Source organism: Cibotium barometz, chromosome 3 (genome assembly GCF_041138505.1).
Source record: "Cibotium barometz isolate CiBa-2024 chromosome 3, ASM4113850v1, whole genome shotgun sequence".
Classification (NCBI taxonomy): domain Eukaryota; kingdom Viridiplantae; phylum Streptophyta; class Polypodiopsida; order Cyatheales; family Cibotiaceae; genus Cibotium; species Cibotium barometz.
Window position 1 is genome coordinate 8,806,581 of NC_141048.1, and position 15,418 is coordinate 8,821,998.

General features: G+C 40.0%; 1 protein-coding gene across 1 annotated transcript; it reads left to right on the plus strand.

Moving 5' to 3' along the window:
- The first annotated feature begins 257 nt into the window (after positions 1 to 257).
- On the plus strand, positions 258 to 1,135 carry LOC147639674 (ubiquinol-cytochrome c reductase complex 6.7 kDa protein-like). The gene is made up of 2 exons (XM_086772618.1): positions 258 to 464; positions 834 to 1,135. The coding sequence occupies exons 1-2, from the start codon at positions 330 to 332 to the stop codon at positions 888 to 890; spliced, it is 192 nt and encodes a 63-aa protein (XP_086628744.1). The 5' UTR covers positions 258 to 329; the 3' UTR covers positions 891 to 1,135.
- The last annotated feature ends 14,283 nt before the right edge of the window (positions 1,136 to 15,418 follow it).

Here is a 15,418-nt window from a genome sequence, read left to right on the forward strand (position 1 = left end):
ATGAAACATAGCAAGTTTTTTTTTTGGTATTTGAGTGTAATTTTTGATGGAAATTTTAAAATTTTGCAATTATTTTACGACTAAAATGCTCAAAAACGGGCGTGATGCCCATCAATAAGACGCTATGGTGATTGGTTACTCTCCTTAGTCCACTCTTATCACCATGAGAAGAGCTTGTAGGGCAATAGATGTTTGGGCTAGTGTGAATAGGTCCTAAGTTGGCCATAGATGTGGAACGTGGACCTCATGATTAAGAGAGGCAACCTTTGGGTGCATCTCAGTGCCTCGCGCCCTAATCTCACCATCAATACAAGACACAGCAGGAAGCGATGGCGGCAACAAGGCGTGCAGCATCTACGCTCTTCTCCCTCATCCCGGCCAATATTAGGCCACACACTAGCGACCTCTCCTCAGGCGTCCTTTGGGGGAGTACTCTCGGATTCGGAGCGATCTGGCTGGTTCAGGTAGGTCCTCTTGTGTGTGTGTGTGTGTGTGTGTGTGTGTGTGTGTGTTTTTTTTTTTTCCTCTTTGCATCTACGTTTTTGGGTTTCTTACAGTTTTAGGGTTTACTGGCTCGCGTGTTTAGGTTTTTTGGTTTTTACAGTTTCTCCTGCCTTGATAGGGGTTTGGGTTCTCTTGGCCTGTTTAGGGTATTGGTTCTTTTTCACTGCCTGTGCCATGATCATGTTTGCAAGTAGTGTGCTCTAGATTTCTGTGCATTTGAACTACTACTTCTTTTTGGCGCTCTGATTTTGCTGGCCATCCACTTCCTTTTTTGAAATTCTCGAAGAATGCATGACTGTGCTCATGAAGAGCCTGCAACTTTTATGCAGCCCTTTGATTGGATTAAGCAGCAGTTTTCGAAGAGTGATGAAGCTTCGAGCTCTTAATCAAAAGCTTGAGGTGTCCCGTCTTCATGAAGGGTCGTCCATTCCATTGAAGTGATATCATAAGAGAAGGTGCTGAGACATGTGGAACAGCTTACTAAATGTTCTCTCAAATTTTGGATCTACAATTTCAGACATTTACTATGGTGATCAATTGCACCATGAGAAGAAAAAAGTAGGATGTTTAGTGACAACACTTAATAATGTTTTGTGTTCTCGGCATTATCACAATATATTGTTGCATTTAGATACTTTCACAAGTACAGTCATGCATGCACATTGAATTCAGATAATTTTTCAAGTATATGCATGAATGCCCATGGATTGTGAGTTAATTTGAGAAGAAATGCATTAAGAGGATTGAGAAATGCAAGAAGATGCCAAGTTCTGTGTTCCAACAACGCGACGCAATGGTGTTTGCTAGTTGTGGCCTTGAGTCGATGCCGAGTCAAGTATTTTGTATGGCATTAAGGAAATCAACTCTACGGGCTGACCATTTTTTTCTCTGTAAGGTTCTTTCATCAATTATAAGGAAAGTACATCGGACAGTATAGATTGCTGGGAAGATATCCTTTACAAGCAGAAGCTGTAGAAAGAGGAGGGGGAGAAAAAAGCGAGATGGGTGATTTTGACTGTGTGTGCAAGGGGACTCTCTCCTGTGAGAGGGTTCAAGCAGTGCCTTGTATCATATTATCATATTGGTTCCATGACTTATGGTAACAGCATGTTGCAACCAATTTCTCTATTAGACTGCAGCATTGTGAAGGGTGGTATTGTAGATCAGCAGTGTGCTTTTTTACTTAAGCCTTTTCCTTGCAGTGCATGAGGGCGCATTAGGCTACATCAAATGCACAGCGATGTACTCAGCAAGCCAGGCTCCAGAGTATCAAAGTGAATGCTCCATTTTGAAGGGTGTCTAGGTGTACTGATAGCACGGTAAGTTTACTTTCTCTCTTTTACATTCCTGGTTGCAATTAGCCAACGTGCAAGTGGTTGGATGATCCATCTCGAGTGACGGTTCTAGCCTTGGATTTGCATGCAGACTGTAGAGAATTTATATCAGGGATCTAATGTATAAATTACCTGATGAGTTGTTCTATTGGCTGTTTCAAGTAGCTGCTATTATACTCAATGCTTTTGCATAGCACTGTCCAAAGCGAATTTCCTAATGATCAAAGGGCCATGGCACCATTCACAGCTCCTTTTTGGGATTCATGCATAGAGTTTTTTAGAAACCGAGTGTTGTTTAGAATATTCAATTTCTAGCTGACAAATTTGACAAGTATATTCTTCTCTACATAGTGTATGTGAGCATAGGCTGACAGAATGCTTTCTTTTTTTTTAAATAATGAGGCCTTTGATAAAGAGAATCAGGTAGATTAGATGGGTAAATTCAAAGGATGAGTCAAGGACAATTGAGTTAAGGCATGGTGCAAGGATAGATATTTGGTTTGACGGGAGAGATTTGAACTGAAGTAGTAGAAGTTGTAACAAATAAGAATCGCCTATGAGCATTGTCGATCAAATAGAGTTTGTAGTGATGATCGACGTACAATGTCAACAGAACTAAATGCGTGCATGGTGTGCAACCTAACTATTTGCACTACAAAATTTATCAAACGGCTAATTATGGATCATCTTAAGGAAAGTGCATTCTTGTATAACTTGAGCTTTCTGATGGTGTGTTCTCTTTACAGTTGGGCGTATACTAGAAGCTTAAGGAATTACTCTTTGCTACATTGTAACATTTTCACTTTCTTCGACAAAGTGTTGGGACAACTGGTCCAGCTGGTCAAAGCAGACTGGCATGGTCGTCAGGTTGAGGTGGGAATGGTTGAACCAGCGACCAGTCAACATGCATTTTAGTACAAAGCTTTGACAATCAAACCTCCTTGGTGAGTGTGGAATAAGGATGACCAATGGTTGTGACAGTGCTGTAAGGTGTTAAGAACAAAAAATTAAGAGTGCAGAACTTTCACCGACTCAATCACACAAGTATCTACTTAGATTTTGGTGTAAATCTCCAAATTGCTGTGACAGTGCTGTAACGTGTTAAGAACAAAAAATTAAGAGTGCAGAACTTTCACTGACTTGATCACACAAGTATCTACTTAGATTTTGGTGTAAATCTCCAAATCGCAAGCCCAATTATACATTAATATATGTATAATGTTGTTTGGGAAATACAAACGATCAACACACAAGTAGAATTGCCTAAGTTGATGGAGATCACTAGCTATTGCTCCTTGAGAGTTGGTTGCCTTTCGTCTCCATGCTTCAAAGAGGTGGGTTCTAGTGGGTCGCGTGACTTTGTATTTAGATTGTTGATGATAAAATGGGGAGGGAAGCATGCTTATTTATAGGTGAAATTCCTTAGGTGCTAGCTAGTTGGCTAACAAAAACCTCAAAATAAACTTTTGAATTATACGTCGCCTCTCATATGTGGGCACTCGGTTGTTGGATGGTCCAGATGGTTGGCCAATGCCCAATTGTTGGATCTGCCTACTTGCATGGCCATCCACATTTGACTCCCTATTGTAGCGTTTGGCACCCATGCAAAGCCCATCGTGGTGTGTAAGTGTATCACATTTTTCCCTACTAAGATTACAAGTCTCCTTAGTTGGTACATCATTCATATGGATACTGATGACGTTAGTGGGGATGTTATAGTATGTAGTCCATACTATGCATGATGGAGTTGATGGTTTATTGTCTTGTGGATGACTACCATGAGGTTATAAATTGCACTTTTTTATAAGGTAAATTTGGGCATGTTCCTAGATTTATCTAGGTATATACATCATTCATATGGGTGCCATCAAAGAACAGAAAAACTCTAATCAAGTGTGACTTAAGTTACAAGAAAGACATTTCTTTGAAGTTAGTAATCCTTCCTTATCCTTGCGAAAGCCATTTGTCGTGGTCTTCAACCACATCTCCTAGGCCTTATCTACAACACAGACATACTTCATCTGGTGTAAGAGCATCTTGATAATATCTTTACCTTCTAGAGAGCGGCCATGATGGCAGGTCTCATTTAGGGCACAAGAGATAAGCACATTTCTATTTCATAGTTGGTGTGCAAGAGTTGTCCCCTTGTTATTAACAATAATTAGGTGCTCTTTGACCATTGATTAAGTTGATACACAATGAACTATAAAAGGGTGAGTCCTTAAACTCTTGTTGGAGCTATATTACATCTGAAATATTAGGAGAGGATTGAAAGAATTTAGTCGACTTGCGAGGTTGTGGATCATTGGTTGCTATTGGTGAAGCTAAGCTTAAGGAATTCTAGGTGATAGGTCGTACCATGGATAAGGCATACACCCACCACGGTTTCCCCCATCCAAAAATGTACCTGGATGGTGTAATCTATAACGGAGAGCTTTCTGCCCCCTTCCCGCTTCAAAAGAGCATCAGACAAGGCTGCCCGTACGAGGTTTCCACTAGTGGGTCAGTAAAAATGTACTCATTGAGTAGGTGCTTCCTTATTGTATTAGACGGTGAAACTGTTACGAAATTACAAAACAATGGTGTCTTGGATTGAAAACATGATGGGAAAACACTGTGGCCATGTGGTTGCACATTTGAGTGAGTTTTAGCTTCCATGATTTTACAAGTGTTAGAAATCATGGCCATGATTGAAAAATCATGGTGATAAAAAGCTTATGTTTACACTAGTTGATGATGATTGATATGCATTTAAACAAGGGAAAACACATGTTAGAGATAGTTTTTATAGAATTTGATATAGCCAAGTCAACGTGATTGTGCAAAGATAAGAATCATGGGTGTGATGTTTTTTTATTAATCACGGTGATAAAGTGGCATATATACTGAGAGAAGATGACTTTATTAGTTTAGAAATGATGAGAGAATGCAAAATACCATGCGCACTTCAACATTTAGATAAAGATTTGTTAGCGTGATTATGAGGAATCACATGTGTATTGTAGAATATGCATTTGGAGTGCAATTTGAAAGAAATGGGCATGATTTGAATGCATTTGGACACATGTTGGCAATCTTTTATGACATGGCACAACGTGATTTGTGACATGGCATACAACATGATTTGTGACGTGGCATGAATCATGGTGTTGAAAATCACAACGGCATAGCCTTATGGTTTTTCTTATGCTAATGATGTACATAGTATGTGCAACATCCTTGTCTGTGCAAATGATCGTGTGACTTTTTGTTGGTGTGATTATTGATTGCGGTCATGATTGCAAATCACATTGTGATTCTGGTGTGGCATGACTTTAAAAAATGTGATTGTGGAATCACTAGCGTGATTATGGGAATAATCACGCTGAACACACTCTTTGAGTAATCAGCACTTTACTTGTCTATATAGTGAGTTTGTTCGACATGATTTTTAGAATCATAGGGGTGATTTTTGAAGAATCACGACGATGGAAACTCTTTGAATCCTTGTCTGTCCTTTGTCATTTTACCCTTAAAGTATTTCATTGTGAGCAGTCGAATACCCATGAGTCCAATCTAACCCTTTATGCTAACCTTTCTTCTTGGCAATATCCCTTTGGCCATTGATGATGTCTTTGACCTCTGCACTCCTTCTAATGATGATTCACCAGATTGTGTTTGTGGGAGGTCCTTGTGGCATTCTACATTTGCAGGTAGTAGTGGTTCTTGTGGCTCCCTGGCATTTGTCTTACCACCATGTGAGCAATAGGTTATTGTGTCTATCTCCAAGTCTTGTGTTTGCCACTAAGCTTCTGCAACTTTAGCTACCAAAGAGTGGGTTCATGTAGATGACCCGCAGGGATCTCTCCAATTGCATGTGTTCATCGGATGAAGTGATGGGCAAGTCTAGGACTCCTTGACTTGAAGTTGATAATGAAACCTAATTAATCTTGACAGCTTTAGGCACCCATATGATGGTATTTCCTTCATAGTATTCCTGGGCTTGAAGTACCTTTATAGGCACCCATCGTTGATGAATTCTTGGGTATCGAGCATGGTACCTTGGTTATTGAGTGCTTTGTTTTGGTGGAGAATTCTTCTTGGGTACATATCTCTTCTTCTTTGGGAGTATGGTTCACCTTTTTGGGATCCAAACTTAGGCTATACTATCATGGTATCCTTGGGCTTGCAAAATAACTCTTGGAATCCACACTTCTTTCATTAGCATTTTCTTGTGCAATTTCTTTGAATGCCATGGTGTATGAAACCTTATTTTTTTCTTCTTGTAAGTCCTTTGAAGTTTTCTATGTGAATGCTATTTGATCTGATTAGGTAGCCAAATAGAGGTGCTACCCTCATAGAATCCTTGTGTTTGAAGCAAGTTCTTTTTCACCCACTATTTGATGCTTTAGAAATATCTCAACAGTCTTCCTGGTGGCATAGAATGAGCTTTCCATGCTAGAATTGAAGCTTTTGTACCTGTTTTGATATGAGTTGGCAAGGCTTTAATGTTGGGTTGTGGTAGTATTGATGACAAGGTTGGGCCTTCAATAAAGGAGGGGCTGCCGATGTTGAGGCTATGTCTTGGATTTTACCAATTCCAATTGTAGATTCGATCTATTTTGTGATTGTAGACTTAGGGACTTTACCAAGAGGGGTTATCGTTGATGAGGTCACCATAATAGCTTTTCCTTTGTCAGCTACAGTCATAAGCTTTGTTGTTATGGTCAAAGGTAATGGAGGTGGCAATAGAGGGGCTATTAATGATGAGGTTCCCTTGGTGTGAGGATTTTCTTTTGTTGGTGATGTGTCGATCAAGGATTTTTCCTTGTGGTAGAAATTTCATCCTTGGGTTCTTTGCTAGACATGTGTTTAACCATTGATGCCACTGTTGGTGATTGGGAATTGTTTCTAGGAGTTGTTGTAGATGAAATTTGGTGCTTTTGAACTTGTTACTTTGTTGGTGACACTTATAGAAGAGGTTCTGTAGACATGATAGTTGTATTATGGGTGGCATTTCCTTTAAAAGATGTGGCCTTTACTTCGAGTTTTAAAGAAACAAGATGGTCACCTTCATGGAGATCTGTAGTTTGAGGGCTCTTAATATATAGATTTAGGGTTGCCACTTTTTTGGGGATATGGCTGATTTAGAGAGTCCATCACAAAGGATCTTCAATGGAGAGGGTGGGTCTTCATAAGGAGTGGCTCTTGATGTAGAAGCTAATTGTCTCTTTTGGACAAGGTCATAAAGAGCGTTGAGTGTTATCCTTGTCAAAGGATGTCACCGCCACTTCTTTGTCAGAAATCTTCATGGCACATGTTCGGCTGATGAAGTTTAGTATAAATTGCACCAAGGTAGCCCAATCCCTTTTTAGCATAAAATCTGCTTCTAGCACATAGTCTAACACACAAATCTTACATTTCAAGGGGTTAGACTCCACATAAACTATGCATTCAAAAGATCCTAGACATAGCATGCCTTGAGTGTTAGTCCACATAATCCATTCATGAGCCTACAAGCTTGGCTCGCCTATACAACGCTATAGCTCAAACTCATTTCAAATACAATTTCTATTTTGGGAATCCATTAGAATGGTTCAGACTCTAGAGTCTTAGGTTTTGAAGCTTCAATGTGTTGAGCTTCCAGACTCTACATTTTCACTTTTAGACAAAGGTTCATCTGGTTGTAAGAGAAATGTGAAGGATGTTTCAAAGGTCTCCAACATCAATGGAGTACCAGATGTTGACCAACCAAGACAACCTCTTCTAGCTCCTAAGGGGTAACTTGAAATTCACACCCGATGTTATCATCCTCAATTAGAATTATGTGTGAGAAAAAACCCTAGACTTCAAGGTTTTGACCTTTGTCTAGCACATTCATTTGTCTAGGAGTGAGCAAGGGTTGTCCCCTAAAGATGTCCAAATTCTTCTTAAAACAGTATTATGAGTAGCATTGAGGCTAATCACTACTTGTTTTCGTTGAATATTTTTGCCCACTAGGAACTCTAGCCAAATGTTGATTAGATCCTCAAGAGGTAGCAAAGATGCTTGCATGAACGATTCCCATTCACTTTCAGATTCATTCATTTAATCTTTAGTTCTCATCTCATAGTCTCCTAAAGCACTTTGAGGTCTACATTTATGTATCGAGGGTTCATCAAGGGCTTAAAAGTCGTTACCAGGGTCCACAACACTAATTGTGTACAAAGATGCGGTCAATTGTTTACCCCTTCCCATTGGTTGTGTTGACATTTGTGTCTCATTTGTATGGACACTTTCTGTTTCATTTTCTTTTAGCTTATCGTTGCCATAAGATGATGGCATCATTCTGCCTCCGTACATCATATTGAGTTCTCTCCAATCACCTTGTCTCAGACATTGAGTTTCATTTGGCAAACCTGACTCATTTTGAAAGGGAAATTGATAATCCTCCAGTTGATCGCATTTCTCTTACATGAACATTTGGGACATCGATGGGGAGGAGTCAACGGATTACTCGGTCCACCATTCAACCAGTCTTACCATGCTCTCCTATGTTTCATGCTTAGAAGTATCAATTGGAGTTAATTCTTCTCCATTTGATTACAAAGGTGCACGTGCTTCTAATCCCTTGTTTTCCCATCTTGTGGCATAGGACAAAGGTTTGTTTTAAGTTTTTGTTTGTGTCCCTTCATGTAGCACTTGCATCCGAGTCTCGTTGTCTGCTCTAGCAAAGCTTGTTTTGTGCTATTAACATCACGAGTTTCACGTGCCAGTTTTGATGTTTCTTGTGCTGTGGATGCTCCTTGACTTAAGTCCCTTTGATGAGATTGTTTTGATTTTTCTATTCTCATTTGAGTTTGTTTCAACCTCCACCTTATGCTTATCTTAGGTTTTATTGGGTTTCTGAGGATCCAGATCCCATCCCTCTTTTGTAGTAGTAGAGATTTTGGTTGGTTCGAGGCTTGTTTTTCTCCATTTTGATCTCTAGTATTCATCCTTCAACTTTGGATCCTCATGCTGGTCTGATGTGTTACAACATTTTCCTTGGCCCATTTTGAAGTTTTAGCATTGGTAGATTTTGTTTTGGCTTGTAGCCATGTCAACACATTTAGTGATACTATGATTAAAAGTCCATTATGCACACTAACAATCTTGAGTGGAGCAGATCCTGTTATGTTTTGGCATTGCAGTGTATAGTTTCGAACAACCTTTGAAAAAGTGGTGTAACACACATTTCTCACATAAGGGTTTTAAAGTGTTGGGGGCAACTCTGGAGACTGGGTGTTAAGACAAGGCAATGTACTATCTTGTGTGGTCCACGATAGTAGAACACTAGAGTGACAATCTTGTCACATCCTTAACAATTTCTACCCCTTGTTTGGTGTCTCATTCTGGGCAAGGGCACCAGATAATGTGAGTTCTTGGATTTGTAAGGTTGAAGGGTTTTTCATCTCGTGTTGAATCATTTGTGCTATATTTTGTTGAGTTGAATATGTAGCACCGCTCCACCAAGATTTGTGTATAACTTGTGTTTGTGATTGATTTGGTTCGGTTGCACAAACTTTAGGACAAAGTGTGGTTTCATGGCCTTGTTTGCAATGATTGCAATATAAATCATTAGCTTTATGCCCTTTAAGTGGAAGAGGTTTCAAATTTTGTTGATGTCTAGCTCCTTTTCCATCCCAGATTTCTCTCTCCATCAAAGCGATGTAAAGCTATTGAGTGGTGAGTCCCGAAAGAAATTTGTTTACAACCCTTTGTTTGGTTGAGGGATTCTCCACTTTTAGGTCATCATTTAACAAGTTATCCAATCGGATAGCCTCTTTGCAACATTGGTCAAAGGTCTCAGGATTTGATACAAGAATCAAGTTGTGCAAACCATTTTTCTTTAAAATATCATAAAACATTGTTTCAATTGAGCTCATTCAAATTTTCCCATGATTCACACCGTGAATCTAGATTTTTTATTGGGAGGATAAAATCTGGTATGGTTTCATCCATTATCCGCTCAATTGAGTAAAGTTCACATGATGCACACCACCAATGACCTTGTCTTAAGAACCCATAGATGAAAGCTACCTTCAAAGTTCTAAAGTTCACTTTGATTTCAGGTTGCAGTAGTGTGGTAAACCATCAACTAGCTTTGCCCGTTAAGCATAACGTGAAAGCATGGGAATTCAGTAGCTCCAAATGCATCACAACATTGTTCAAATACTTGCATGAACTCATATGGGTCCGTGGAACCATAAAATTTATTCATATATTTGTATATTTTATAGGCAACATGTTTAAGGACATCCCTTGAGCTATGTATCGCTCCTTCTTGGCTTAGGACATCCTTCAACCCATGTGCGACCCCCCTTCCTAAACTGTTTAACACAGAAAGAATTTGTTCACTAAAGGATAAAGGGGATTAAGAAGTAATTGAGTTGAAATTAGTGTTCTACAAGGGACTTGAGATTGGTAAAATTGAGGTTACTATAAGTTTGGTGAAACCTAATGGATCACTCATGTGCACAGTGTTGGTCCAATGCGGGTATGAAGTCCCTAAGGAGTGTGAGGTCTCAATGTGTGGCATAGCTCTCAATGGTTAACTAAGGGTGGCTTCAAGGTCTAAATCAGACATCTACATGTGTGGGGGGGTAAGCTTTGACTTCCTAGACTAGCCATTCTTTCTTCTTTTGATCCTTTTTTAATCTTGTTCTTGTAAGCCTCTTCGCACTAAGGAGCTCCCTTTTCTCTCAGGCTTCATCTATCTTCTTTTGACCTTGATCTTGCACCATGATTTTGCAAGTTTGAGTTTTCACAGTCTCATGAGTCTACAAGTTTTACTCATACACCGTGATTATGGTCGTATGCCGTTCACGTCAATTTTTTTTGTGACTGCAAAATTATGTCAACTCGTACACCGTGATTATGGTCATACGTCGTGACTACAAAATCATGTCAATTTATACTGTGATTACAAAATCACGTCGCTCGTCGTCGTAAGTTGTCCGTATGTGACTGTAGAATCACGTCAACTTTTCTTGTGACTGCAAAATCATGTCGCTTGTACAACGTGATTTGTCTGTACGTTGTAACTACAGAATTACGTCAATTTTAGTCGTGATTGCTGCAAAATCACATCGATCAAGTTAAGATAAGGTTTACTATTTTTGGCCTCATAATCTTAAAAATCACGACGTAAAAGACTCACAACGATAACCACGGTCATGAGACTACATAATCACAATCGTGATTATGCAATTTTACCCAAAAACGTGATTTTGTTTTAAAAAAATAAAATTCAAATTTTGAAATTTTTTTGATGTTTTTGCTTAACCAAATTGTCCAATATGGGTCTCCTAAGCATGAAGATCATGAATATGTGTTCAATGGAGCCTAATCTACCTTCTAAACTCCCATTTTTTATGATTTTTGTCTCGACTTCACTAATCAAAAAACCAATGTATTAGTAAAAAATAGCAAAACTCAAGAGTTTTGTTTTGTTTTTTATGATTTTTTGTTAATTAAACTACTTAGTATGAATGCTATCATGCTAATGTAATCAAATACCATAAAAAACCTAGATAACATGTAAAAAGTAAGCATCTAAGCTCTATGTTAACACATAGAAGAAAGCAAAAACTCACACCACTTCCACATAAATCTCCATCAAATCCCACTCTCGTTTTTGGAACTCCACTATTCAAGAGTGTGAGCAATGGGTGAACCAACTCCACCAAAAATGGGTGAACCAACGAGATAGCAAAGAGAGAACCACTCACCTGTACTCACCTCAATGTGTCGTAGGGATTCGTTGATGACCAAGCTTGTAACCCTTTAGTCTCCAAGCTCAACACAGCCATGGGTAGTTTACCATTTGCCTTCTCCCGCGAGCGTTATCACACTGTTGTGTTACACTATGGTCACTACTCCCTCCTCTCACATCAAATCACTCACACATACTCACTAGCATACACTAGAGAGAAGATTAGATAACAATTTAGCAAGAGAGAAAGCTCAACTGCACAATGGGAGAGTGTTCTTTGATTATGAGGGAAATTGGCTTCTATGCATCACCATAAGTGTTCACACACACTTAAATCATGGCTAGGCACACACCCAAAACTTTCATTTGGCCTATTTTACTGACAATTGGCTAGTAAACCCAAGTTATCATGCTAGTATAAAGAACATTTAGGTGGATTATCATTTTCTGAGGGAGCATGTGATTTGGTTGATGTCAATAAAGAGGATTAGGTGTCTAACATCTAGCATGTCTAGAAGCTTGCTTGGAGTGCAAGGCATGGAGTTGAGATGTAGGGGAGTGTTCCGATATCGAGCTCAGTTGGTGTGGATATCAATGACACACCAGGTTGATCCCTTTGGACTTATGTCATTGGCATGGTTGGTGAAATTATGGTCAATATGTCACCATTGGGCTTTAGGTTATATGATAGCTACTTTGGTTTACTAGAGTTATGGCATAGTTATAGTGGTAGCTCATATAGTTGAGCTCATACTATGGTCCTTGTTTAGTCGCCTTTAGCTTGGATTTAGGATTACACCCGTTCTCATGGCTACCCTTGGCCCCTAGGTACCTAGACGATTTTTGTAGATGCCCTTCTCCAAAAGCTCAGCACCTCCTTTTAGGATAAGTTTGCCATTTACCTCTCTTTGCACTTAGGATACTCTTTGATTGGTCCTTTTCCTCTAGGGACAAGGAGAGATTCTAGTAGCCCCTAACATGGAACATAGCTCATCTGCCTCTCCGCTAGCCATCTCTTAGGAACATAGCTTATCAGCCTCTCCACTAGCCATCTCTTGGGGACTTCTAAGCTTAGGTATAGAGAACATAGCTCACCTGCCTCTCCACTAGCCATCTCATGTGGGGACTTCTAAGTTGAGGTGTGAACATAGCTCATTTGCCTCTCCGCTAGCCGTCTCTTGGTTATTTCTAAGCTTAGGCTAGGTATAGCTATGTTTTCCTTTCAAGAGTACCTACCCCTTATGTAACATGAGAGACTTGCTGGCCTTATGGGGGTGGGTGAGTGGCTTTGATCAACTTAGCCATCCCCACATATTGTTGTACACTCCTTTAGCCTTAGCCCCCTAAATGTAGACTTGGATTGCTTCTTTCTCGTAGATCATCCTGGTGATATTTTGGTTATTTTTGTCTCCTAGCTCAACATTCATATGGTGATCTTTGACATAGATGGAATTACTCTCCTAGTATTAATAGTCTGCATTCATGGTGGCTAGTGACAACCCAATTTGATCTCTTTTATCCAGGACTACTTACAATGACTGTAGATAGTAGGTTTTCACTATAGCACATCAACCTCTCCTCTCTCGAAGTCAAAAAAGACCCTTTATGGCTTTCATGGCTTTGAGAGAACCACCTTACTATGCTATAGTGAGACTTAGCGAGAGTCTCAATGGAGGGACCATGCCGGTGCTCCTTGGTTTGTCATCTCTTTCCACAATGGGTGTAGATAGAGGTTTTCATGATAGACATCAACCTTTCCTCTCTTGAAGTTAGAAACAACCCTTCATGGCTTTCGTGGCTTTGAGAGAACCACCCCCTTCCTTTACTATAGTGAGACTTGGGAGAGTGTCAATGGAGGGACCATGGCGGCACTCCTTTTTTTGTCATCTATTCAATTGTTTAGCCACCACATCTAAATAAAACACGCTTGCTCTAGCCTCTCCCGAATGGCACACCCACGAAAAGTGTCGTCACCTATAAGATTTCCAAAATGTGCAGCAAATTTGGTGGAGGATTCTTCACTTGTTTATCTTCAAGCCCACCACTCATTAGAGCATCACTTACATGACTATTATGTGTGCTAAGGAGCCTCTATATAAGGAGGGGATGGTAGAGTTCAACTCACCCATTTTTGGATGTCGGTCATCTCTATCTCATTGGCCCCACCCCCATGTCAGGGATTCATGCTACAAAAGTAGGGATTCTTGCATCACATCGTTCCAAGCTCACCTTAACAAAGGACAAGCTCAAGATTAATCCAAATTAGGCTTTTGCTAGGCAAACTCACCACCCAACCATAGCCACTTTATTTAAAATTTTCATTGGTTTGAGCAAAACTCTTTTGATTCACTGAATCAACACTGCCAATATATGCTTACCACTATCAATGCCTGGAAAACCATTCCAAATCCTACGATTGTCAACAGTCAAGGTTTTTCAAGCTTGTGATTCTTCTTATGGACATTCAAGATGATTATGTCCATAGCTATATAGGGAAGGTATCTGATTTGATCTAAATAAAGGGCCCTCTAACAGTGACATAATGTATTATTATCATCACCTATGTTGCCTTCCCTCGTAAATACATACCACCTTTCAGGACATGGTGGACACCAGTTTTTGGAGATCCTTGTACTTTCTACGCCGCACACACTACGTGTCCTCCAAACAAGGAAAAGCCACTACTATAAAGAAAATCTAGAACAACAAGCCCTGCGGGGCGACAATAGATTCCAAGGACGGAATATTGACCAAGTAGGTAGGGCATCTCTCCATTACATACAAGATATAGTACAATAAGTGTTATGAAACAACTCTAAATGTTGTAATTACAAGAATAGCTAGCTATGCCACAAAATGATGTAATTTGTAAGTATTTAGTTCATCTTTCATTAAGTTTTAGGCGCACAAGTGTGAATAAGGGCTAGTTGTATAAATAACATTATTCTCATAATGCAAGACACAATCCCCCTTTGTGACAATTGAGTCTAGTCTTGTCTATGGTGTGTGAGAGAGGGAGTTGAGAGGATAGGGAGCTTTATCTTGGTACATGTTTCGTTCATGCTTGTATTCTTAAGTGTGGGAATAGAGAGGAGTGAATGTCCTTGTATGAAGAATGGAAACCTCATTATGGTGACAGCTTGATGAGGAGGAGGAGGGAAGAGAGTGGTGCTAGCTACCACTAGAGAAAAGCTTGGAGTCTATCGAGATACGAGCTTGGACACCGGCGATGAGTTCCCCCCACGAGAAGTTAAGATGAACATTGTCCACTATTGAACTAGGAGAGTGATGGTGTAGCCCCTGTAGCACATGGCTTCAAAGCCTTGTCATATCCACTTACAAAACCACCACCTCAGGTAACCTGTAACACTAAACAACCCTCTCACCTCAGCGCGTCATCCACCCCCTCAAACCATTAAGATCCAAAACCTCATGGACAAAAGACCACCCCCAAAACCTCAACCTCAACAACCCTTCAAGAAGGAAGGCAGTCTCACCAAAAAGGTGGATACACTAGCTAGCCACAGCACGTACAAGACTCATGCAAATATTTGGCCACCACCATTTGGCCCAAATCCCAACCATGAGTAGATATTTGCCAACAAGCACGTGCCCTAAGTAATAAAGTTTTACCCAAACCTCAAGCCTCATTGTATCTTCATCAAGCTGCTAGAAGCCCAAGGATTCTACAAAAAGGGAACCCATCTGTTTGGGTTCTAAAGGCCTTGTTGTCTCACAATGTTGGAAGCCAACAATATATCAAGGCAATAGCCTCAATACCTAGTACCACCCTAGAGGTCTACGCTTCATTAGATCCGCACAAAAATGCTTGATGGACAAGGATTCTACAAAGGAAACCCTGACA